The sequence below is a fragment of the Pipistrellus hanaki genome, assembly GCF_964339955.1.
Source record: "Pipistrellus hanaki genome assembly, chromosome: 4".
In the NCBI taxonomy this organism is placed as follows: domain Eukaryota; kingdom Metazoa; phylum Chordata; class Mammalia; order Chiroptera; family Vespertilionidae; genus Pipistrellus; species Pipistrellus hanaki.
The window spans coordinates 95,453,506-95,479,821 of record NC_140506.1 but is presented as its reverse complement, the minus strand read 5'-3'; the positions used below and the strand labels follow the sequence as shown (position 1 = coordinate 95,479,821).

At 44.8% G+C, this 26,316-nt stretch overlaps 1 protein-coding gene across 1 annotated transcript; it reads right to left on the bottom strand.

Annotated features, from left to right (window-relative positions):
- Positions 1–55: 55 nt before the first annotated feature.
- KCTD13 (potassium channel tetramerization domain containing 13) lies at positions 56–13,984 on the bottom strand. The gene is made up of 6 exons (XM_084881880.1): positions 13,553–13,984; positions 11,533–11,702; positions 3,511–3,600; positions 3,373–3,425; positions 2,539–2,734; positions 56–850 (listed from the first exon to the last, which is right to left on the bottom strand). The coding sequence occupies exons 1-6, from the start codon at positions 13,794–13,796 to the stop codon at positions 614–616; spliced, it is 990 nt and encodes a 329-aa protein (XP_084738006.1). The 5' UTR covers positions 13,797–13,984; the 3' UTR covers positions 56–613.
- Between the last annotated feature and the right edge of the window lie 12,332 nt (positions 13,985–26,316).

Below are 26,316 nucleotides of genomic sequence, written 5' to 3'. Positions count from 1 at the left end.
AGGGAACCCCCTTCACATAAGCCATCTCCCTGGCCATCACCCTAGGAGTTAGCACCAAATCCTCAATTCAACTTTATTTCAATAATTTAATAGAAAATTAAAATAATAAATAATATGAAACAGACTGGGAAGACAGCTGAGCTGGTGCAGGCCCAGGCCAGCCTAATACAAAGTTAAAGAGGTAGGGAGAACAGAAAGGGAAAGAGGGAGCAAACTATCCTGCACAATGGTTGGGAGGCAGCTCAGAATGTGGAGGGTGTTATTAAGGGCTGGCTTGACACTTTGGCATGTACAATGTACTAAAAAAAGAGAAAGAGAACTCTAAATCATTTTAAACCAGCTGGTAAGGGGAAATAGCAGGGCAAGAGTGGTGATGAGGGAATGAATGTAGGCCTTCTGCAGGGCTCTGACTGAGGGAGGGGCTGGAATGTACCGTGTTATTAGCAAGGAAGTGAGGACGAATGGAGGGCCAAAGTGGAAGTACCATGCAATAAAAGGGCAGAAGGGAGACCCACGACTTGGCCAGCAACGCCGGGGCAAAGGTATGGGAAGGGGAGGAAAAGAGAGGGACTGGGTCCCAGTGGCAGAAGAAAAACAAGGAGAAAGGTCAAGATCAGTCCTTGAAGACAATCTGTTGGCCATGAGGACGCTCGTCATGGGTGATGTGGCGGCGGACATGGATCCTGCGGACACGATGCTCTCGGTTCTCCTCATCCTCCCCTCGGGCCACCCCACCACCTCCGGCTACACCCCCTGTGGCCTCCAGGAGGGCTGGGTCTGGACCCCGGGGAGTCTCGTAGATCAGGATGTTCAGGGTCTCCTCAAAGATCCGGGCCTCTGGGAATTCCACCTGTAAAAGGCGAGCAACCCCCAGCTCCCATCCTCTGGTCCAGCCACACACGACTCCTTTCCCCCAGCTGCCTCTGCACTGGCACACCTCCCAGTCTTTGGTTCTTTGACTGGACTGTCCTCTTTGCAACTTCTTAACTCAGCGAAGTCACACTTATACTTCAAGGTCCAGCTCTGAAGTCGGGCAGTTATTTATTTCCTCTGCCTTGCTCCTAGGTCTCTTGGTGAATTCTTTCATTAGACAAACCTTATTGAATAAGTGCACTCTACCAGGTGTTGTTCTAGACATTGGGAACATAGCAACGAACAAAACAGTTCCTATCCACAGGAAGTTTACAGTCCAGGGGGAGGACCCAGACATACATTTAACAAAATACCAACTGTCAGATGATCACAAATGTTATGGGGGAGGGGGGACCCATAGCAGGAAATGCGGAGGGATAGTCACGGCCAGGAATGTTCTCAGAGGTTATTCAGAGAAGGCCTCACTGAGATGATGCTGCTGACCAATGGCCAAAGGAGAAGAGGGAGGGAGCCAGCTGGGTAACTAGAGGGAGAGAAGTCTGGGAAGAGGCAGCAGCAGTGTAAAAGCTCTGGCACAAGAGTGGGTTTGGTGTATGATTTGAACATCAGCAGCAAGGCCAATGCACCGAGTACAATACAGAGTGATGAAGCAGAGGGGGATGAAACAAAGAGGTGACTGGAGGTTCCCCTGGTGTGTCTTGGAGGAATATGACTAACATAACTCTTAACGAGCTACCTTCTAATTATTGATTTATCTTCTTGTCTTCCCAATAACAGAGGAAGCTTCTTAGAGCTGGGTCATTCATTCACGCATTCAATAAATGTTTCCTAGCTTCCACTGTGTGAGAGACTCTTCTATGAGCCTCCACTAGTGCTAGAGAAATTGGGGGAGGGGGGAGATACAGCCCTGCTCTCAAGGAGCTAACACCTACTACTGAAGTAACCCCCCGCAACACCCTCAGCACCCCAGCTTTATTTAGCTAAGGAAGAAGAATGACCGACTTTGTCTGGGATTGTTAGGGTGAACGTTCATGATTGAAGGTGTCTCAAATAAAGTGATGCTTGATTTGGGTCTTAAAGATTAAGTACAAATTCATCATGCAGACAGGGATGAGGAAAAATAATCCCAAGAAAAAGGAATAATGTAACCTTGGCTGGTGTTTCTAAGTGGTTAGAGCATCAGCTGAGCACTGAAAGGGTCGTGGGTTAAATTCCTGATCCAGGGCATGTACTTGGTTGCAGGTTTGATCCCCAGCCCCGGTTGGGGCACGTGCAGGATGAAACCAATCAATGTTTATCCCGCCCCTCCCCCCGCCCCCTTCCACTCTGTCTAAAAGTCAATGGGGGAAAATATCCTAGGGTGAGGATTAACTACAAAAAGGAATAATGTGTGCAAAGTTGGGGAGCGTGAAATAGCATTTGGTACGTAGAGACTTTAAAGATTCTGGTGCATCTGAGGCACATTCCTCATGAAGGTCAGAAGAGCCCAGGCTGAGAAGACTGTCAGATGGCATGACATCATGATTTACAGTTAAGACACCAGAACTTGGATCCTGACTCCCAGTGATAGATTCCCCTGCCTGATCTGCTCAGCTGCCTTTGTCCAGGGTCCTGGTCCTGCCAACCGCCACAGCCCTCCCTGACCAGGCCCTGAACCCCTCTGACCTTGGTCTGCTTCTTCTCCGTGGCATAGACAATGGAGGTGCAGCACACCTCGGCGATTTTGCGGCCCTGCCCGTAGAAGGACCAGCAGCAGATCTCGTCCCCCAGGACATCCTTGAGGAAGAGCAGCCGCCCATGGAAGCGCAGGGCCAGCTTGTCAAACAGCTCGATGTTCTTAAGGAGGTTGTCATCTGAAGTGCTGAAGACCAGGGGCCAGGAGGCCTCAGCACAAGTGGCTTCCCACCCTCTGTTCCCCCCAGCAAGGGTCCTGCCCAGGGGTTTGGTGCCCAGCAGGGACCTTCCTCCACCCCTGGGGCCAGGTCAAGCAGGCCTCTGCAAGGAAGCAGCATTTGCTGAGCAAATCCCAGCACAGCAGAGTGGCTACCTGTGCAGTCTCTGGAGTCGGGCTGCGTCACCTGGCATCCTAGCTCCACCACTTTTTAACTGGGTGAAACCAGGCAAATTACTGCACCTCTCAGTGCCTCACTTTCCTTAGCTGCAAAATGGAGATCAAATACCTCCTTCAAACTGTGAGGATTATGTATTAAAATATGTAAAGCATTAGAATAATGCTTGTTGTAACATAAGCACTTAGTAAATGCTAGTCATTATTATCAAATCCTCACCAAAACCTGTTTACTGATAGAACTAAAGCTCAGAGGTGAGAATGACCTGTCCGAGGTCCCCAGTGGGTAAGTGGCAGAGCTGGAATTCCCGTTCAGGCAGGCACTCCTTTCGTCCTTCTGTGTGGCCACAGCCCTCCCCTTGGGCCAGGAGCAGAGCGGTCTCGAGCCCAGGGCTCCACCCAGTGCACCGCCCCAGCCCCACGGCAGTCACCTGGTGTAGGAGTACTTGTTGTTACTGCGGTTGTGCAGGAGCTTCACCACGGGCTGTTGGGGGAGAGAGGATGGAGAAGGGTGGGGCTCAGGCTGCAGGGAGAGGCCCAACCTCCACCCTACGGACTCAGGGCCTCACCTTGGAGGTGCTGGCCAGGAGCTGCTGCTCCTCCTGGGGAGATGTCACCATGGGGACGAGGCACAGCTGGGACAGGGTCTCCCTTTTTTGCTGGAGAAGAAGCGGAAGGTGGTTAACAGCACAACCAAAGGTCACTCACTTACCCACTTAAAAGTCATCAAAAGCTACTTGCCACCTTTTGGGGGGAAATCCAGACTCAGTTGTCCATAAGACTCTGCAGCATCTGGCATCTCTGATCGTGTCCCTACCTCTCTCCCCTGCTTGCTGGGCTTCAATTCCACAAACGGCTTGCTGGGTGGCACATCCGGTTTGTGCCCACCTAACCCTCTGCACTAAGTTTCCGTGGCTGGCTCCTCCACATCATTCAGATCTCAACTCACATAGTGCCACTCAGGGTGCTGGTCCCCCCTCCCTAAGCTCCCTGGCTACAGCAGCTCCTCTACTTCCCCTTCACAGTATCAGTTCACTTTCTTCACTGCACTCAGTTCCTCACATTTTCTCAGGTTTTAGTCTTTTTTGCTAATGATTTGTCTCTTCCCATGCAAGTGGTAAGCAACAGTGTACAATAGACGCTCAGTAAGTATCTGTTAAGTTAATGAATCTGGCTGGGTGAGAGGCTGGAGGCAGATCAGAACCAGACACACAGGCTTCTCTCCTTTTTTCTGTCTTCTAGAATCATCTCACATCTCCTGACCTACAAACTAGATGTGCAATTCTAACACAAATTTAAAAAAATTTTTGAGACACTCATAAAACTTTTTCTAAAATTAATATGGAATAAAAGTCTACTATTATTTAATTTAAAAAAAAAAAGCCAGATATTTAAATATCCTTCAAAGCCATAATAATGAAAAGTGTTGTTTTGGTGCAGAAACAAACAAAAACAATGGAACACAATAGAGTGGAAACAGACTAATGTATATATGAGAACTGATATTTATAAAACAATACCACAAATCAATGGGAAAGTATGGTGTGTGTATTGATTATTGCTGTGTAACAAACTGTCCCAAAATTTCACAGTTTAAATCAACAATCAACATTTCTCAGTCTCTGTGGTTCAGGAATTCAGTTTAGGGGGGTGGTCCTGGCATGGGGACTCTCATGAGGTTGCTGTCAATCAGCTGGGGCTGCAGTAATTTGAAGGCATGACCGAGTCTGGAGGATTTGTTTCTGAGAAAGCTTGTTCATATGGCTGTCAAGTTCATGCTGGTTATTGGCGGAACATATCTGATCCCTGTCCCTTGGACTTCTCCACGGAGTTGCTTGAGTGCCCTTATAACATTCTCCAAAGCAAGCAATTCCAGGGGAAACAAGGTGGAGACCTGAATGTCTTTTATGACAGTTTTGTCAGACCTATTCAGTGTGGGAGGAAACTACACAAGAGAATGAATTCTGAAAATAAGATCATTGGGGACTGCCTTAGAGGCCGGCTTCCATGGGTTCAAATCCCTCCCATATGCAAAACACATTTATGGCTTCCAATGATTCCCCCAAAGTCTCATCTCATTACAGCACCGGCATGAAGTACAGAATCTTGTCATCTAAATCAGTCCAGGTGGGGGGAGGCGCCTTGGATGTAGTTCCTTAACTCTAGCTCCTTACGTTCATTTGTCTTGGTCTGAAGACCTGTGACCTCGAGACAAGTCGTCTCTTCCAAACACCCAATACACAATGGTGGGACAGACATAAGGATACAGACTAGGGCACTCTTGTTCAAAAAGGCAGGGCAGGGGACAGGAGGCACCTAGAAGTCACTGCGTCACGAAAATTCTTATTCCAGCGGGACAAACGTTGTGAGTTCTCTGATGCCTGCTCTTACCCCAAATGGTTCTCAGTGGGTTTGGTTCTGCCCTGAGTTGTCCTTCCTTTTCCATGCCAGTCCCTGCTCGCAGCTCGTTTCCTCAGTCACTTCCTGCCGGCAGAATTTGGGGTTCTAAAGGCCTCTTCTCCTCCTGCACTGTCTCTGTGCCTCCCAGGGCTTTGGCCAAAAGAATTCTCTTAAAATTTACTGGGTATCTTGTGTCTTGGGGTTCATTTCACTAGGCAAAAGCCACGTATACAAATCTCTGTGAAATAAGTTCTTCTCTACTTTGGGCTTGTGCGAGACTCCTGAGGAGCATCTTTAAGCTATTATTTGATTGAATGCACTATTATTTTATTGATGCACTATTATTTGATTGAATGATTCTCTGAGATATTTTTGAGATTTTAAAAGATTTTACAATTGCATCCACATCTTCCTCTTTAGACCAAGTTTTACTGAAAATACTCTGTATTTGCTCTTGGCCTACAAGCTATTGTTGTTTTGTTTTGTGTGTGTGTGTGTGTGTGTGTGTGTGTGTGTGTGTGTATCTTGATTTCAGAGAGGGAGAGAGATAGAAACATCAAAGAAACATCAATGATGAGAGAGAATTATTGATCAGCTGCCTTCTGCATGCCCCCTCCCAGGGATTAAGCCCGAAACCTATGCATGTGCCCTTGACTGGAATCGAACCTGGGACCCTTGAATCCACAGGCTGACACTTTATCCACTGAGCCAAACTCAGCTCCTTGTTCAACTGTTTTACTTTTAGCTTACCCTCTCCTCTTTTATTTTACTGTAAGCAACCAGAAACAGTCTGGAAATCTCTTTAGCTAGGTCTCCCCGTTCATCAGGTAAGTGTCTACCTTCCACATTCCTGGGAGACAGTGTTGCTAAACTCCTGCCACCACAGAACAGAGGTGGCCTTTGCACCAGTTTCCAATAACATTTTCCTCACTGCAGCCTCCTAACAGGTCATCAGACTCCTATAAATGCACTCTTTAAACTATTTAGGCTTTTAACACTCTTCAAAGTCCTTCCAGCTTCTGTCCACTTCCCAGGTCTAAAGCCATGCCCACATTTAAAGGTTTTGTTATGGCAGAATGCCACTCCAGATATCAAAATCTGTTATCTATTGCTGGGCAACAAATTACTACAAACTTACTGGCTTAAAACAAACATTTATTATCTCAGTTTCTGGAGATTGGGAACCGAGACTAGCTTAGCTAGGTGGTCCTGGACCACGGTCTTTTATGAAGTTGGAGTCCAGATGTTGGCCAGGGCTGTAGTTACTGAAGACTGAATGGCATCAAGGATCCGCTTCTGAGACGGTTCACCCATCTGAGTGGGAGTTTGTGCTGGCTGTGGGCAGGAGGCTTCAGTCCCTCACCAAGCTAGGGCTGCGTGAGAATCCTCACGTGGCAGCTGGCTTCCCTCAGAATGAGTGATTCCAGAGAAGGGCAGAAACAGCAATATCTGTTATGACCTAGCTTTAGAAGTCACACGATATCATTTCTGCAATATCCTATTGGTTACACGGGTTTGCCCTATTCAGTGTGGGAGGGGATTAAACATTAAACATGAACCAGAATATAGGGAGATCTGGAGGAGATAATAGATCAACCGAAGAACTTGTATACATGCATATAAGTACAACCAATGGACACAACACTCTGGGGAGGGAGGGTATGTATGGGAGGGGGGCAATGTTAAAATATGTACACAGATAATTTAATAAAAAAATAAATAATAATAATAATATAAAAATAAAAATAAATAAAAAAATAAACATGAGCCAGAATAAACAGGAGGCAAGAATTTTGGACAATTTTGGTGGCCATTTTTTTTTGTTTTAAATTTTTTTTTATTGATTTCAGAAAGCAAGAGAGAGGGAGAGATAGAAACATCAATGATGAGAGAGGATCATTGATCGGCTGCCTCCTGCATGCCCCTTACTGGGGATCGAGCCCACAATCCAGTCATGTGCCCTGACAGGAACTGAACCGTGACCTTCTGGTTGTTAAGTCCACGCTTAACCACTGAACCATGCCAACTGACCGTGGTGGCCATTTTGGACACTGACTAGCACAAACTGTTTAATAAATGGTATTAGGAAAACTAGTTTACTATAAGGAGGACAAAAAAAAGAGTTAAATCCCTTCATAATTCATACTTACAACAGTGAATTCCATTTAGATTAAAAGATCCACATATAAAAGATAAAAATATAAAGCTGTTTTTAAAATGCAGAGTGGAAAAAAACTTATTAAACAAGATCCTAAAGGATACACCTTTAGGCAAAAAAAAAAAAAAAGGAATTTGACTACATTAAATTCAGAATTTCTCTGACAATGGAAACCTTACAAATAACCACACTTAATAATGTTGATGGTATGATAGAATTATAATTATTCTACAACCCCAATGAAATTACTGACTCAGGTAAGGGTTACCAATTGGTGTGTGGTTGATAGGTAAATGCCATTCATATATTGCCAAATAACATCATACAGATTACTTTATAGTTGGCAACAAGGGAATGTAACTACAATGGAAGGATCACACCAACATCATCTGAGTCAAGGGGCTAATTCTGAGCATCACTAATGAGGAGCCACATTAGCAATATTATGGATCCCTCAATACAAACAATATGAAAAATATAAAATTACCTAAAATGTATTCTAACCAAAATGGTTAATATCAAGCCTTTTTATCCATCATGTAGTTTATAGAAAACTCAGAATGGGATGGGTTACAAACCAAATGATACCACAAGTGAACAACCAGGCAAATTTGGAAATTGGGTCATTGTGCAGGACAACTGGTGGTCTTTCACAAGTCAGCATCGTGAGAAAAAAGAGACTGGGTTGGAAAACCTTGAAGAACATAATAAGCAGAGATGGTGCAAGGGTCTAAACTGGGTCCTTGTTTAGATGAACCAGCTATAAATGACATTTCTAGAATGTGTGTATGCCCTGGATATTGTATAAAATTTTATTGACATGGAAAGATGGCAATTATTAACAAACAAAGCAGATTACAAACAGCACGTACAGTGTGATTGTATTTTGACACACACACACACACACACACACACACACCCCTGGAAGGACATTTGATACTTTGTATTTTTAATTATCTGTGTTTTCTAAACATATACATACTGCTTTAAGAATAATAAATGGTAATTTACAATTTAAAAAAAAGTCCAAGTATTTCCATTCAACAATAGCTGCTATAGGCAAGTGACATTCTAGGAGAAAATGCTGGCAACATCTGAAACTGACTAGAAATTATTATCAAAACCAACTTCTTCAGCTGGGGTTCCTCTCCTGAATCTGAAAACCTAGCAAATAATCTGAATACCTATTTTCTGAACTTTCCCAAGGAGGGTAGGTAAGTACCATTCTAGATGCATAGGAGAACAGTAAATTTATTATGCATAACACATGCCTTAGGGAAACAGGCCTTAATTCTCCATAGGAACTAAGCTAAATTATGCAAGGATTTCTGTAAAGCAACAAGAAAAATATATTTTTAAATGTTTTTAAATATATTTATTGATTTTTAGAGAGACAGAGTGGGGTAGAGAGAAACATCCTCAATCAGTTGCCTCCTGCATGCCCCCTACTGGGGATTGAACCACAATGGGGGCATGTGTCCTGACCAGGAATCAAACTGTGACCTCTTGATTCATGTGATGCTCAACCACTGAGCCACATGGCCGGCCAAGAAAAAGATTTTTTAAAAATTCAGTAGAAACTTTGGTAAAGAATATGAATAGGCAGCTCAGTTGGTTGAGCGTCGTCACCAAAAAGTTGAGGGTTTGATTCCCAGTCAGGCGCATACCTAGATTGCAGGTCCCATCCCACCTGGACAGGCTGGGGCTCGTATGGGAGGAAACTGATGGATGTTTCTTTCTCTCTCCCTTCTCTCTAAAAATCAATAAACACATGGAAAAATAACAAGAGGAAACCAAAAAAGCTAGTATATAAAAAGATCTCATTAGTAATGAGAGGAATGCAAACTAAAACAAGATCACTCTATATGAATCAGATTGGCAAAATCAGAACACTGGATCATGCTATGTGCTGTCAAGAATATGCAGAAACTAGATCCCTTATGCACTGCTGAACAAGAGTGTAAAGTGCTGCAGCCATTCGGGAGAGTGATCTGATGGCACCAATGACATTTTTTGGTATGTGTCCTGTGACCCAGCAATTCCACTCCCAGCTACAATCATAAGAAACCCTGGCCCAGGACCCACAAGGGCATATGTATGAAGATGGTAACGGTGGCACCATTTGGTGGGGGCAGAAAGTGGGGAGTCCCTGTATGTCTCTAACCTCAGGGGAATGCATACATAAAATATGGTGAATGCATATCGTAGATTCCTGTGCAATCGTTAAAAGCAAAGAACTAAATGTACATGGAGCAGCATGAATAAATCTTGAGTAAGTACTGAATTAAGAAACAAAACACACAATCCATAACTCAAATGCCATTTATAGAAACTTAAATACATACAAAATAATGCTTTAGCTTTTCAAGGGAACAAACATAATCCAAGCATATGGTGGAGTACCTATGGAGAAAAGGGAAGAGGACAGGGGTTTGGAAATAAAAATAAAATAAAATGAAAAGATTTGCATAGACCAATGATGATTAAGTGCCACACACTGAGGAGTACGATGTCCAAAAGTCTTCAAAACAAAAATAAAAATCTCCAAACAAGCCAACACTAGCCACGTGGGGTGGGGTGGGAGTGGTCTCAGGGAAACCTGGGAGGGAGGTAGTTGGAGCACAGAGGAAAAAGCACTGTACTTGGAAGTCAGATAACCTGGGGCTGAATGTGAGCCTAGCTGCTTACTGGCTCTTTGACCTTGGATGCATCCCTAACTTCCTCTTAAAAAAAAAAAAAAGTCAAACAGGGGTACAAGATGAACATACAAGCAGATAGCAGAATCACTCCAGACACACAGGAGTGAGTATGTGGGTGTGGATAACATTAGATAAACATTAGCTTCAGGAGTGGGTGTGAGATAATATTAGACAAATGTAAAACTATAGCTCAGGAATGCACTTCCAAGATCATCCCATGCAAACTGCAAGTGGTTACCCATTAATGGGTCATGAAATAAGCTTAATGGGTCTCAAAGAGCATTAAAGGAAAGGAAGAAAATAATATTTCAGAATGTTTCACTGAAAGTATCATTTTATAAAACTCTTATTTCAGTTATGAATATGAAATGCATTTTTTCTATGGGATGCAGACACAAAGTTTGAAAAATATGGATACAACCCAAAGAACTTCTATACTTTTGGATTCCAAGAATAAGTATTCCCCAAGGACACTTGTTTATATCTGCCACTTTTTAATATACAAAGAACATCAAAAAAGAAACCCTCATAGTCTCCATTAATATTGTATCATAAAAGAAAGGATGTTTTAACATTGTAAAAATGGGACAGAATAAAGGGCTTTATGTAAAACTCACTACATTGTACATATTTTTCTCACTTCCCTATCTTTGGAACATGAGGACAGAATGCCAAGTAGAAACTGACTCCCTCAAGGCAAGCCAGTCAGCTATAGCAGAGGTGACACTAACCCCTATGTCCTGGCTGTGCTTCCCAATAGCTTCTCCTCAGAACCCTGAGATCCACAGAAATGAAGCACAGCAGGTAGGGCTCTGGAACCCCCAAACCTTCTATCAAAAAAAATTTTTAAAGCCCCTGGGGGTGGGTGGGGTGTTGCCTGCCAGGATAGAATCAGATTATGGAAGTCACTACATTCCAGTTTAAGTTTAGATTTTTTCCCTAGTGGCACAAGAGAGTTATTTATGACTTGATTTCTGGGCAAAGGGGAGACTAGATTGCGATTATTTTTGAGGATAATTAATCAGGTGATAATGTAACAGCTGGTTTGGCTGGGTAGAAACAGCAAGAAGCAGAGAGAGCAATCACTTAACCATTGCAATAGTCCTGGCATGAGATGTTGAGAGGGGCCCTGCCTAAAACAGCAGGGATGCAGAAGATAGCACCCCCAAACTTTCTGGGGTCATGGCTACTTAAAGCCAGGCAGAGGCAGCCTCTCATAGTAGTAGCCCACATTTCCTTTCATTGTTTCTAATGCCCTTATATCTAACTACTTGATCAGCTCGCCAGGGTCATGGCACAGGGGGGAACTCAGGAGGTGGGGGAAGGACCCTCACCTGCAGTGCCAGCTGGCAGTCCTCAATCAGGCCCTGGACCAGGTAGTAGCGTGCTTCACCTAGCAGCTCCCCCAGTTCTCTGGCACTTTCAGGCAGTGGCACAGACCCATCCCGAAGGTAGTTGAGGATTGTACCAAAGTGGCGGCCGCTCCGGTCAATCAGCACCCAGCCTGGGGGGATAGGGAGAAGAAAGAGAAGGATGGCTTTCTGGGGGCCCTAAAGCTACTAACTTTTATGAAAAAAGGATTCCAAAGCTACAAATCTGAATTTTTCTCAAACCTCTGTCATCCAAGGAAATACCATTAAAACATGTCCAGTGAGTGTTTCCATGGCATATATATATTTTATATATATATATTAGAGGCCCAGTGCACAAATTTGTGCACCAGTGGGGTCCCTCGGCCTGGTCTACGGGACCTGGCCGAAACCAGCTCTCCAACATCCCCTAAGGGGTCCCAGATTGCGAGAGGGTGCAGGCCAGGCTGAGGGACCCCATGGGTGCATGGGGCAGGGTAGAGACGCGGGAGGTTACCAGCCAGGGAGGGACTGCAGCAGGGCTCCAGAGTGTGTTTGGCCCATCTTGCTCAGTCCCAATTCACCAGACCCCAGCAGCAAGCTAACCTGATGGTCGGAGCCTCTGCCTCCTGGTGGTCAGTGCATGTCGAGCGGTTGAGCAACCTTAGCATATCATTAGCATATTATGCTTTGATTGGTTGAACAGATGACTGGTCGACTGGACACTTAGCATATTAGGCTTTTATTATGTAGGAGACACACACACACACACACACACACACATACACTGAGTGGTCAGATTATTATGATCTCTGAACGCATAATCTGGCCACTTAGTATATATCCTATATAAGAAAAGGCTAATATGCAAATTGTCCCCTCGACCAGGAGTTTGACCAGCTGGCAGGGTGGCCACCTGCCCATGTCCCCTCCCCCTCACCAGGCATGCACGAACATCAATGATGAGAATCATTGATCGGCTGCCTCGTGCACGCCAAGGACTGGGGATCAAACCCTCAATCCAGGTATGGGCCCTGACCAGGAATGGCACCCACAATCTTTTGTGGCTCAGGACAACACTCCAATCAACAGAGCCACCCGCCAGGGCACATGCCTCTTTTTATTGGTATGTTTGTTTATTGTTCTCCCCGGTCCCCATAAAAAAGTAAACTCAATAAGGCTAATCCTCCTCAGATCCATTTACTCAAACAAAGCATCTCCAGTATGAACTGGCCCTTTACAAATACTGAATAAGTAACTTCTTCACCTTTAGACGGTTGAAGACTGAGCTCCACCTCCCAAATGTTTATTTTCCTGCTCTCACAATCTTTCTTAACACCTCCTGGGCCCCCCTCTCCAACACTGTAAGATTCCACCGGGGCCTGTGAGGCCCAAACCTGAATGCACCACTCGGAGAAGGTAAGGTTCAGCTGCCAGAGAACCCTCCACCCGCCACTCCGGTGTCCCAGGCAAACCACACGCAGCCTCTCTCTCCTACAACCTGCACTTGCAGGGGGTGCCTTAGAGTGCATCAGGGGCAGCAGACACAGACAAGGTCTTCCAACTCTGCAGGCTGGCTGCTAGCAGCGCTAAGACAGAGGGAACAAAAGGCTGGCAGCTGGGAAGGAGGTTGCCTGGACGGACGCTGCTGGTTCCCAGGGTTTTTGAGCCGGGGAGTTAAGGGCGGGAGAACTGGGAGAACTGGGTGGGAGTGGGAATGAAAATTCTGAAGTGACACGTCAAATCACTGGCCACAGCGTTGCAGAGGGGGTTGCTTCCTAGTGTGGGTTGTTGCCTAGTGGGGGTCAGGACTGGGGGAGGAGGAAGAAGATGAAGGAAAAAGGGAAGAGGAGCCGGGATGTGGGGATGGAAGGGCGTGAGAGTGAGCTGACTGGAGGCGGTGAGAGAGGGAAGGGACACGGAGACCCCGGGCGGGCGATGAGACTCGGCGTGCGGAGGCGCGGCCCGGCGGGCGGAGGGCGGCACAGGGAGGGGCGTGCGGTACCTCCGGCGTCGGTGAGTACCTCGGCGCGGCCGCTGAACATGGCCTTGAGCAGCGTGTCCTGGCCCGTGAGCGTGCGCAGCGTGGTGTAGTGCAGCGAGCCCCCCACGTTCAGCTTCACGTACTTGCTGTTCGGGCTCTGCGGCTGCAGCCCGGGGGCGGCGGCGCCGCCCGGCTCGAGGCCCCAGGGCTTAGGGACCTCCAGGGACAGGGCCCCGGCCGCCGGGCCCGAAGCCTCGGCCGACATGCCGGGGGTGGCGGCGGCGGCCGTGGGCTCCCTCCGCGCCCTCAGGACCCGGGTCCGACCCCTGCGGCCGCGCAGCCCGGCCAGCACGCCCTCACGCCGCCGCGCAGACACCTGCCAGCGGCCCCGGCGCCAGCGCCTCCAGCAGAGCGGCCGGCAGTGCGCAGGCGCGTCAACGTCCCGGGACCCCGCGCCGCCGGAGTGCGGAGCATGCGCAGTGGCCTTCGGCTGGTACGGGCCGGTGCGGCGCGGGGGCGGCGCTGTGCGGCGCGGGGGCGGCGCTGTGCGGCGCGGGGGCGGCGCTGTGCGGCGCGGGGGCGGCGCTGTGCGGCGCGGGGGCGGCGCTGTGCGGCGCGGGGGCGGCGCTGTGCGGCGCGGGGGCGGCGCTGTGCGGCGCGGGGGCGGCGCTGTGCGGCGCGGCGGCGGCGCTGTGCGGCGCGGCGGCGGCGGCGCGGCCCCTCGTTGATACCGGAGAGCAGGTCCCGGCGGCGCCGGGCTGCCTACCTCATTTGGGAAGCGACGTTTGCGTTCTCAGAGCGATTCCCAAGCATGACGGGGAAACTGAGGCCTGAGGAGCAGGGTACTGGGCGAGGTATCCCGCCCGCAGAGGAGAGCTGCAAACAGACCCCAAGGGACGCTCTTATAGAATGCTGTTAAGCCGAAACCTGTTTGGCTCAGTGGTAGAGCGTCGGTCTGCGTACTGAAGGGTCCCTGGTTCGATTCTGGTCAGGGGCATGTACGTTGGTTGCGGGCACATCCCGGGGGGGCGGGCAAGAGGCAGCTGGTCGATGTTTCTCACTCATCGACGTTTCTAGCTCTCTATCCCTCTCTCCTCCTCTCTGTAAAAAAATCAATAAAATATATTTTTTTAAAAAAGAATGCTGTTAAAAGACGAAAATCCTGCTGAGAACATGTAAAGATCAAATTGGCTTTATTCAACCATTCATGAATCAGAGGGCATCCCATCTAGCAAATAGGAAGGAGCTCCCTAAGCTATAGGAAAGCAAAGGTTTTCAAAGGCAGAAAGGGGAGAAAAAAAAAAAAAAGACATTATTAGCAAAGTTTTTTTGTTTTTTTGTTTTTAAAGGTGGGCCTCCCAAGAGGTCTGGAAGTGTGTGTGTGTGTGTGTGTGTGTGTGTGTGTGTTAGGGGGTGAGGGGGAGGTATTACCTCACTAGTGCTGACCAGCTCATCCCGTACGTATTGGCTGGTTAAAGATTACATTCCCACCCTAACCCGTTTGGCTCAGTGGATAGAGAGTCTGGCTTCAGACTGAAGGATCCCAGGTTCGATTCCAGTCAAGGGCATGTACCTTGATTGCCGGCACATCCCCAGTAGGGGGTGTGCAAGAGGCAGCTGGTTGATGTTTCTCTCTCATTGATGTTTCTGACTCTCCCTCTCCCTTCCTCTCTGTAAAAAGTCAATAAAATGTATTAAAGATTACATTCCCGGGAGATCTTGAGGTTGCAATTAGGTTAGGTATTGAAAGTCTTGGTTTGGTGATGCGGGGCTCAGCACAAGTGACTCCCACTTTAGGCTGTTAACTGTTTTAAACAAGGCTAAGGGGACGGCCTCCGGGGGAGGTGGCAGTAGTGCTAGGACATCAGGCTGTGAGTAGGTAAGGTCCTCATGGAGGGCCTCTCGGATGTGGTACTGAGCTAACGCTGACAACGACCAGGTAGAGGGATGAGGGCAGAGTTCCATGCAGAGCGAAGGTCTTAGACTCCCAGCTAATGTGAGATGCCCGACCCTGAGAAAAGGAAATGAGATAGAAACACATGGTTGACAAGAAAGGGTGGTGAGAAGTGTGAGGTAACCATCCAGCTTAATGTCTGGTAGGGGGATTTGCTGGAGGAAAAAGAAACAGAATTGTAGAAATGGCCGGGGTGGGGGTGGGGATGGGGGTGGAGGGAAGGGGCAGAGAGACTGTGTCCCTGAGAACTGCTTTGTTTCCTTCCTTCTGCCCACATTTAGGACATTTTCTCTGGTTCCTGGTCAAGGACAATTGGTCTTTGGCCAAGTTCTGCAGGTACCAGGTGGCACAGCAGCATCCTTATGGATCCTTGTTCCAACTAAAACTGGGCCAAATACCTCCTTCCTTCATGTTTTCTCACAGTTTCTCTAATTTATACCCATACCTTCCTAACTGACACAATTTCACTTGAGACAATTTAGAATTGCAGTGACCATTTTGGGGAACTTTTGACAAGAATAAGGTTGTTTATTCAAAAGGTACCTCAGAACAAAAGAGAAAGAAACCCTCATGAGGAAACTGTCTTGTTTGTCAAAAAGAGAGGTTGGTTTGTTAGCGTAGGCAGTGTTTCACTTCAGTACTTTGTATATTAATAAATGCTAACTTTTTAATTGTATGACTTTATTAATTTATCAAGTGCCTGAGTTGTTTTTAAAAGGAATGTCATTCTTTGGGTGTGCATGTACAAGAATGTATCAAATTCTGTTTTTCTTTATTCAAACTGTCTTTTCTCTCCTTGCAGAGGGATCATTGATTAGATTTTTAGAGTGGTAATTTCATATTTCTCTGAAGCAGCTCCCTTTCAATTTTTTTTGCTGTCTATTTCTCTTTTGGAAAACTTTAAAGATTAACTATTAAAAATCATTCCATTGTATGCGTGTGCTCTAGGAATAACCAGTCCTCTTAAACAGTTTAAAATATCTTAAAGAGCCCTAACTGATTTGGCTCAGTGAATACAGTGTCAGCCTGCGGACTGAAGGGTCCCAGGTTCAGTTCCAGTCAAGGCACATGCCGGGTTGCAGGCTTGATCCCCAGTCGGGGGTGTGCGGGAAGCAGCCGATCGGTGATTCCCATCATTGATGTTTCTGTCTCTCTCTCCCTCCCCATTCCTCCCTGAAATCATTAAAAATACATATTTTTAAAAAGTTTATTTTTTTTTAAAATGTCTTAAAGAATTGTTAAACTAGACACTGAGAGGTCAGATTATTATGATCTCTGAATGCATAATAATCTGTCCACTATATATATATATATATATATATATATATATATATATATATATATATATATTGAGGCCCAGTACATGAATTTGTGCATGGGTGGAGTCTGACCAGACTGGCCAGGGGAGGGGACATGGGCAGTTGGCCGGCTGGCCTGCTGGCCAAACTCCTGGTTCAGGGGACAATTTGCATATTAGTCTTTTATTATGTAGGATATACACTGAGTAGCTAGATGATTATGATCTCTGAATGCATAACAATCTGGCCACTCAGTGTATATATTTTCTTTGTGGCCACTGAAAAGTGTGTTTATATAATGAGCTTCATTACTATAGTTACAAGATAACAAAAAGGCCTTAGTTCTAAGATAAAAGAAGAGTGTTTAGCATGATCCATGCCTTTAAATTTGCCATGGAAAATAATGACAGCAGCAAAGCTGAAACCAGTTTGGCTCAGTAGCTAGAACTTCAGCCTGGGGACTGAAAGGTCCCAGGTGTGATTCTGGTCAAAGGGCATGTACCTTGGTTGCGGTCACATCCCCAGTGGGGGATGTGCAGGAGGCAGCTGATTAATGATTCTCTCTCATCGATGTTTCTAACTCTCTATCCCTCACTCTTCCTCTCTGTAAAAAAATCAATAAAATGTATTAAAAAATAGAAAATAATGACAGCACAATATTTGATATTTTGGTTTGTACAAGACCAGGGTTTTCAAAGATTTACATCTTTTTAATTTTTATATTGATTTTATAAATCAAGTTATCATATATTTCATTTTTTAAAATAAATTTTTATTGTTCATATTATTACAAATGTTCCTTCCCCCCCCCCCCATTGCTCTCCTCCACCAGGCTCCCATCCCACCCTCTGCCCTTTCCCCACCCCCCATTGTCCTCATCCATAGGTGCACAGTTTATGTTCGGTCTCTTCCCACATCCCCCTCTCCCCTTTTCCCCAAGAATCATCAGTTCACTCCCCTTCCATACCTCTGATTCTATTATATTCACCACTTAATATTGTTCATCAGATTTTTTTTTAATTTACTTGGTTTTTAGATTCACTTGTTGATAGTTATTATATTTGTTGTTCATAATTTTTATCTTTATTTACTTTCTCTTCTGAAAGAACCCCCTTCAGCAATTCATATAATTCTGATTTGGTGGTGATGAACTCCTTTAGCTTTTTTTTTTATTAGTGAAGCTCTTTATCTGGCCTTCGTTCTGAGTGATAGCTTTGCTGGGTAGATTATCTTTGGCTGTCGGTTCTTACTATTCATCACCTTGAATATTTCTTGCCATTCCCGTCTGGCCTGCATGGTTTCTGTTGAGAAATCAGCTGACAATCGTGTGGGTGCTCCTTTATAGGTAACTACCTGCTTTGCTCTTGCTGCTTTTTAATATTCTCTCTTTGTCTTTTGCTCTTGGAATTTTAATTCTGATTTGTCTTGGTGTGGTCCTCTTTGGATTCCTTTTGTTTGGAGTTCTGTGCGCTTCCTGGACTTGTAAGTCTAATTCTTTCACCAGGTGGGGGAAGTTTTCTTTCACTATTTCTTTCAGTATGTTTTCGATATCTTGCTCTCTCTCATCTTCTGGGACCCCCATAATTCTGGTGGTGGTTCGCTTGAAGTTGTCCCAGAGGTTTCTTACATTATCTTCAACTTTCTGGATTCTCTTGTCTTCTTGCTTCTGGGGAGGAGTGTCTTCTGGCTCTTTATGTTCCAAATCTTTGACTTGATTCTTGCAATCTTCCATTCTGTTTTTAGGACTCTGTATAATATTTTTTATTTCAGACAATGTATTCTTTATTTCTTGTTGATCCCTTATCATTTCTCGTTGATTCCTTATTACCTAATTCTAGTTGATCCCTTTTCATATCCTCATAGGTCTTATCGACCTTTTCTAGGAAATTCTTGAAAAACCTTATAAGCATAGATTTGAACTCAATATCCAGTCACTTTATGTCCTCCATTTCTTTCGTTTGTGATCTATTTCGTTGTCGCATTTTTGCAGCTTCCCTGATGGGGCGGAGTTTCAGGGTGGAGCCTGCAGCCTTGGCTTCCGTCAGCCCCGCCCTATGCAGCTCCTGAGTCTCAGGGTCCTTCAGTACTCGCTGCAAGCAACTCTGAGAAAAAGGTGCCCTCGATTTTCGCCTGCTACCAAACCGTCTAGGCTCTCCCCCAATGAGCCTGGAACTGGGGTTCAGTTCAGTTGGAAGTGGGATTGGAGGTGGCGTTCAGAGCAGTCTGGTGCTCCTGTCTCCTTCCTGCCAGGGCAATCCCGCGGCACAGCCGACTGTCCCTTCTCTGCGCGCAATGTGCACGCCTCCGGGACCTCCTTTCGCAGCTCCCCCAGGGTTCCATCTTACAGGCCAGCTCCCTCTGTTTGAGCCTGGGTCCCTGGGATCTGGCCTAGCACTGGGGTTCAGAGCAGTCGGAACTGGGGCCCAGCACAGTCGGAGCTTTTATCTCCTTCCCGCTAGGGAACGCCAGCCAGGCAATCAGCTGCCCCTTCTCTCTGGCTCCGTCCTCTCCGCGCGCCGTGTGTCTCCGTACCTTAGGCTTTTACAGCTCCTCCACGCTTCCTTCTGGTTTTCTCCTTGCTTCTCGTTGTAGAATTTCCAGTTGGTCGATTTTCCTGTAGTTCTGGGTAATGTCCATTTTATATTTTAGTTGTATTTTATTGAAATTGTGTGCGGCTGTGGCTAGGTGTTTACCTGTGCATCCATCTTGGATTCTCCATATATTTCATTTTTTAAATAAATTTTTATTTTCTTTTTTTCTGTAGTACATTACATCCCCAGGGTGGGCCAACATTCCCAGAACTTATTTATAATTGGAAGTTTACATATAACTGGAAGTTTGTACCTTTGACCACCTTGACCTGTTTTCCCACAATCCATGCTTGCCTCTGGCAGTCACCAATCTATTCTCTGTTTCTGAGTTCACTTTTTTAAGATTCTATATATTAGTGATATCATAGAGTATTTTTCTTTGTTTGACTTATTTCACTTAGCATAATACTCTCAAGGTCCATTCATGCTATCTCAAATGGCTGGATTTCATATATGTATATGTATTCATCTGTTGATGGACATATATTACATATATGTACATATATTACATATATGTATATGTATTCATCTGTTGATGGACATTAATTCCACAATGAACATGGGGGTGGGGGTGTGGCTATCTCTTTGAGATAGTGATTTTGTTTCCCTCAAATATGGAATCTTCAAGAAGTGGAATTGCTAGATCATATGGTAATTCTATTTTTACTTTTTAAAGGAACCGCCATACTGTTTGTTTATTTGTTTTTAATATATTTTATTTTATTTTATTTTTTTAATATATTTTATTGATTTTGTACAGAGCGGAAGGGAGAGAGATACAGAGTTAGAAACATCGATGAGAGAGAGTCATCGATCAGCTGCCTCTTGCACACCCCCTACTGGGGACGTGCCTGCAACCAAGGTACATGCCCTTGACCGGAATCGAACCTGGGTCCCTTCAGTCCCCAAGCCAATGCTCTATCCATTGAGCCAAACCGGTTTCGGCAGGAACCGCCATACTGTTTTATAAGATAGCTTCACCAATTTACATTCCCACAGACAGTGCACAAGGTTCCCTTTCTCTCCATCCTTGCCAACACTTTACTCTTGTCTTTTTTATAACAGCCATTCTAATAGGTGTGAGGTGATATCTCATTGTGGAATGTTTTATTTTCCTGCTAACTAGTTATGTTGAACATATTTTAATATACCAGTTGACCATTTATATCTCTTTGGAAAAATGTCTAGTCAATTCCTCTGCCCACTTTTTATTATTTTTTTTTAATTTAATAAACTCTTCTTTTTAAATAAATCTTTATTGTTCAGATTATTACAAATATTCCTTTTTCCCCCCCTCCATTGCTTCCCTCCACCAGGTTCCCACCCCACCCTCTGCCCTTTCCCCACCCCCCATTGTCCTCATCCATAGGTGCACAGTTTTTGTTCAGTCTCTTCCCGCACCCCCACTCCCCTTTTCCCCAAGAATCATCAGTCCACTCCCCTTCCACACCTCTGATTCTATTATATTCACCAGTTAATATTGTTCCTAAGATTTTTTTTTAATTCCCTTGGCTTTTAGATTCGCTTATTAATAGTTATGTATTTGTTGTTCATAATTTTTATCTTTATTTTTTTCCTCTTCCTAAAGAACCCCCTTCAGCAATTCATATGATTCTGGTTTGATGGTGATGAACTCCTTTAGCTTATTTTTATTTGTGAAGCTCCTTATCTGCCCTTTGATTCTGAGTGATAGCTTTGCTGAGTAGAGTAATTTTGGCTGTAGGTTCTTGCTATTCATCTCCTTGAATATTTCTTGCCATTCCCGTCTGGCCTGCATGATTTCTGTTGAGAAATCAGCTGACAATCGTGTGGGTGCTCCTTTATAGGTAACTACCTGCTTTGCTCTTGCTGTTTTTAATATTCTCTCTTTGTCTTTTGCTCTTGGAATTTTAATTATGTGTTTTGGTATGGCCCTCTTTGGATTCCTTTTGTTTGGAGTTCTGTGCGCTTCCTGGACTTGAAAGTCTAATTCTTTCACCAGGTGGGGGAAGTTTTCTGTCACTATTTCTTCCAATAGGCTTTCAGTATCTTGCTCTCTCTCATCTTCTGGGACCCCCATAATTCTGATGTTGGTTCGCTTCAAATTGTCCCAGATGTTTCTTACACTATCTTCAACTTTCTGGATGCTCTTCTCTTCTTGCTTCTGCAGAGGAGTGTCCTGTGGCTCTTTATGTTCCAAATCTTTGACTTGATTCTTGCAATCTTCCATTCTGTTTTTAGGACTCTGTATAATATTTTTTATTTCAGACAATGTATTCTTTATTTCTAGTTGATCCCTTTTCATATCCTCATAGGTCTTGTTTATTTTATCTGCCTTTTCTAGGAAATTCTTGAAAAACCTTATAACCGTGGTTTTGAACTCTATATCCAGTCTTTTGTTCTCCATCTCTTTAGTTTGAGATCTATTTCCTTGTCTTAGCATTTTTGTTGCTTCCCAGAGTTGGTAGGATGGCTGTGTGTGTCCTATATGGCTCGGTGGGTCAAACTCCCCAGTTACCTGAGGTAGACACTCTTAGTACTCCCCTTTGTGGACTGTGTGAACAGCCTTGTTGTAGTTACGTCTTGATTGTTGTTGGTATCCCTGGGAGGAATTGACCTTCAGGCCAATTGGATGTGGGTATCATCTGTGTCTACTCTGGGATACCTTCTGTATTGGAGACAGTCTTATAGGATCAGACTTGCAAAATTGCAGAAGCCTCTGTGCTCAGCTTGGATGGGGCAGAGTCTCAGGGCTGAGCTGACAGTCTTGGCTTCCCGTCAGCCTTGCCCTTGTGCACTCACCTGGTTTCCGCCTGGCCTCTGCCTTCTGCAGCACCCCTGAGTTTCCGTCTGACCATCCAGATTCACCGTGCAAGAGCGTGGGTGCCCCAGGGGCTCGCCGGAATTGGGTTGGGTCTCTGTAGTCTGGAGCTTCTGACTCCTTCTGCTATGGAGAGGCCGCGGAAACCTCTGTGGTCAGACCTCTCTGCGCTCACTCACTCGCACGCTACTGTGTAGGTCCTGCACCTGTTTGCCCTCATACCCATTCCTTATTGTCCCCTGATGTGTTCGGTTTTGGTTCAGCTGTAGACTACCCATCTCAGACAGCTGTATCAGCTGGCCTCTAGGTGGAGTCAGCCAGTGGAAGACAGTGGAGGACAAATGGAAAGAGGGAGGAGGGGAGAAGCCAGGGTATTTCTCAACAGCACCCTTCTCCACTCCCACTCCCATTCCCAGCTTAGTTTAGGTAGCATCCCCCATGCTGTAGCTCTCACATGGGTCCAGCTTACATTGGAGAGTCCAGCCATGATTCCGGCTTCTATAGGTGATCTTTGGCCCAGGAACTGATAACACTAACCCTTTGTTCCTCTGGTTTGAGAACAGGTACCAGCTTTCTGCTATCGTTCATTTGCAGGTTGTCTCAGCATCTCCTGCAAGTCTTCTGAGCTATTGGTTACCATACTACTTGGAAATAAAAAGGAGCAAACTATTAATACATGCAGTAGCTTAGGGAGTTTCCCTCAGGGAATTATATTGAATGGGAGGAAAGCCAACCTCAGAATTTCATCTATACAACAATCTAGAAATTACAAAATTATTGAGAAGGAGAATAGACTAGTAATTGCCAAAGGTAAATGTAGGAGTAGGGAAGGGGGAGAGGATAGGTGTGACAATAAAGACATAACACAAGGGATATTTGTGGTGATGAAATTGTAATAGTAGTTACATAAATCTGCATGTGATAAAATTCTATGTGTGCAGATAAAAATCTGCATGTGATAAAATTCTACAGTGCACAAAATTTCATGCACTGGGGGGAGAGAGGTGGGTCCCTCAGCCTGGCCTGCAGCCTGCGGCCTGCACTCTCTTGCAGTCCTGAGCCCATGGGGAGTGGCCTAAGCCATCAGTGGGACATCCTTAGTGCTCCTGCCACTGCTGCTGCACTCTCCAACTGTGAGCTCAGCTTCTGGCTGAGCAGTGCTCCCCCTGTGGGAGTGCACTGACCACCAGGGAGCAGCTCCTGCATTGAGTGCCTGCCCCTTGGTGGTCAGGGTGCATCAGCGGCTGGTAATTCCACTATTTGGTCAATTTGCATATTAGTCTTTTATTATATAGGATGTTACCATTGGGAGAAATTGGCTACATGGTACCCTTTCCATTCTGTTTTTGCAACTTCTTGTGAATCTATTATTATTTCAAAATTAAAAAATTTTAAAATCCAAGAGAAAGAGAACAGAAATAAATAGACAATGTTGAACCAACATCGATAGGAATAATGTTTAGGTTATTGCTGAGCATGTTCCTAATGCATGCCCTGCCTGCCAATGACATATTCCTAACAAGACTATAAAGGTAGGACATGGAAAGGAACCAAAGCCTTGAGGTCCTGTGAACACCTCCAAATGAACTATAAGTATGTTCTAATTATTGTTGCTTATCCTCAGGATGGATTGAGGCTTTCTCTTGCTGGAGTTATGGATGTACTAGTAGAGGAAAAATTACTTGATTTTGAAATTCCCAATGTGGTGAGGAATGGTCTCAACTCATCTCTCCAGTAATGAAGGCACATACTTTATTAGTACTATTATTTTTTAAAAATTCTGTATAGATTTACCTTTTACCTGGAAAATACACTGTCCCTATCATCTATTATCTTCCTCAAAAATAAAGAGAACTAAAGGAATTAGAAAACTCATAATTATCTAAACTCTCAGAAACCCAAAGTTTTGCCATTGCCTTTGATAAAATAAGATCAGTTCCCCACATGACCCACAAGTTATCTCCTTCTGAGTTAGCTGCCCACGCACTGGGGAATCATTTCCAATTCCAGATTAGCACCGTAATAAACGTAGGTGGCTAATTTCTGCAGGGACTCATGCAATATCTCCAGATTATCATAAGTACAAGCTGCATTTCCAAGTCAAGTGCCTAAGCAGTCTGCATGGTCAGAAACATGGAGATTTGGTCTTCTGGGAAAGAATCAGGAAAACAACTGTCCTTGAGCATTTACCAAAAGGACCTTTAACAGGTAATTGACACAGCAATAGAACTCCAACTTGTTGATCCTTGATTTCTAAATAAAAAGACATAGTGCATCACTTTCTCCTGAGTACTGAGCTCCCAGTCCGCTGGGGTAACCTCAGACTGAGGATTCTTAGCAATTCTCAAAAGCTTCTGATTGTGAGCAGCTTCTGTCCAAGACAATGGAACAAGAAGCTAACTGCCCACATGAACAGTTTTTTCGGGAAACAGCAGAGCAAGATTAATAATTTGGTTCTTCTTATTCCTTTCCACGTCTTTTGTCCTCTTAGTAATCTTGACCATTATTGTCTTTAATACCCTCTTCAGCTGACTAAAAGTTTTCTTTTTCTTTTTTTACCAGTCATCTTTTATTAAGTGTTAATTATGATATGAACGGATTCAGAGGTTCTGGGCAAAGGTCATGGTCAGAAATGTGGAGTCTACACTGGGCCCTCTTCAGTGGTACTTGCCTCGCTACTCATGTTTAAGTTCCTGATGAGAAGAGCAGTAGTAAAAAAAAAAAAAAAAGCATGAAAGCTGTGAGCACCATAGAAACCCAGCAACACTTCCTTCACACTGACATACTTGTAAACACTGACAGTAACCTCTGTGAAATGCTCCACCGATGCCTTTGGGGTGAAATCCCACATCAACATCCAGCGTGGCAGCTCCCCTATTTTGACATCCATGAGTTTCTTCTTCAATGGCATGACTGACGCCATCTTGGAGGCAGGGGTCTACTCTCTGACTAAAAAATTAACAAGTTTTCTTAATATGAATTTTCCTATTTCATCCTGTTATTTATTTATTTATTTGTTTATTTATTTATTTATTTATTTACTTCCTGTGTTCTCCCTTTGCTTCCTGAGATGGGGAAAAGGTCCTAGTGCTTATTTCTCACCTCTTAGCTACTGCTCTGAATTTAGCTCATTGCTGGATCTGTTGCCAGCCCACCTAATCTTGCTGACAAAGTGCAATAGCTGCAACACTTCAAAAGGTAAATTTTCGTCTACAAATCCTTTATGGTCTTAAATTTTCCTTATTCCTTATGTAATTAGTTCCAATGTTTGGTTTTATAAAAATTGGACCTGAACACAATGCTCCTGCTGAGATCAAACCAAAGGCATTAGGAGCGGGAGCTCATGCTGGGGCTGTCCTTGCTACAATGGACAGTTTATTCTCTTCCAAGACAACTCCAATCTACTTGCAAGAACTATGTAATTCCACTTAAGAAATTTGTCTACCTCAAGAATCCAAAAAGTGGCTTGTGATAAACGAGATTTACACTCCCAACTCAATGTCTGTGTAATTCCTATTTCTTATACAGGCACCAGGCCTGCTGCACACTCACTTATCCTGCATATTTGGGTAATTGTTAGAGCCTTTCAGGTATTTTAAACTACCACCTCTCCACTGGATCATGTTTTCCTGAGAATGATACCCAGAAGTCTCCATGAAACAAGCACAGGCTATGGCAGGAATTCTCCCAGGAAAGACGGCCTACTCTCATCACACATGCTATGTGAGCTACACTCCCTGAAGTAGGGATAATTTACCGGAAAGGGAAATTCAAAACGTGTCCCTGATCCCAGCAGACATCATAAATGACACATTTTCTACTCAGAAGCCCACCAACCAATTTAAATGTAAACTCATTAACCAAGGGGAAATTGATGCTATAAATACTGCAGGTCAAGTGTCTATGCTAAAAGAAAAAGTCACTTGGACCTCCACAGAAAACAAGCTGGACATGTCTTCATTTCATTGCCTGGTAATCAAGCGCCTATTATGAGGATTAATAGCTATTTTGTTTCTGGTAATTTCTTATGATACAATTGGCTGATGTACTCTGTTCAGAGTCTTAAATGCTATTGTACAACCATTATCATTTTGGATGAGGATTCAATAGTTCATCCTGATATAGTAGGCAGTTAGACATGA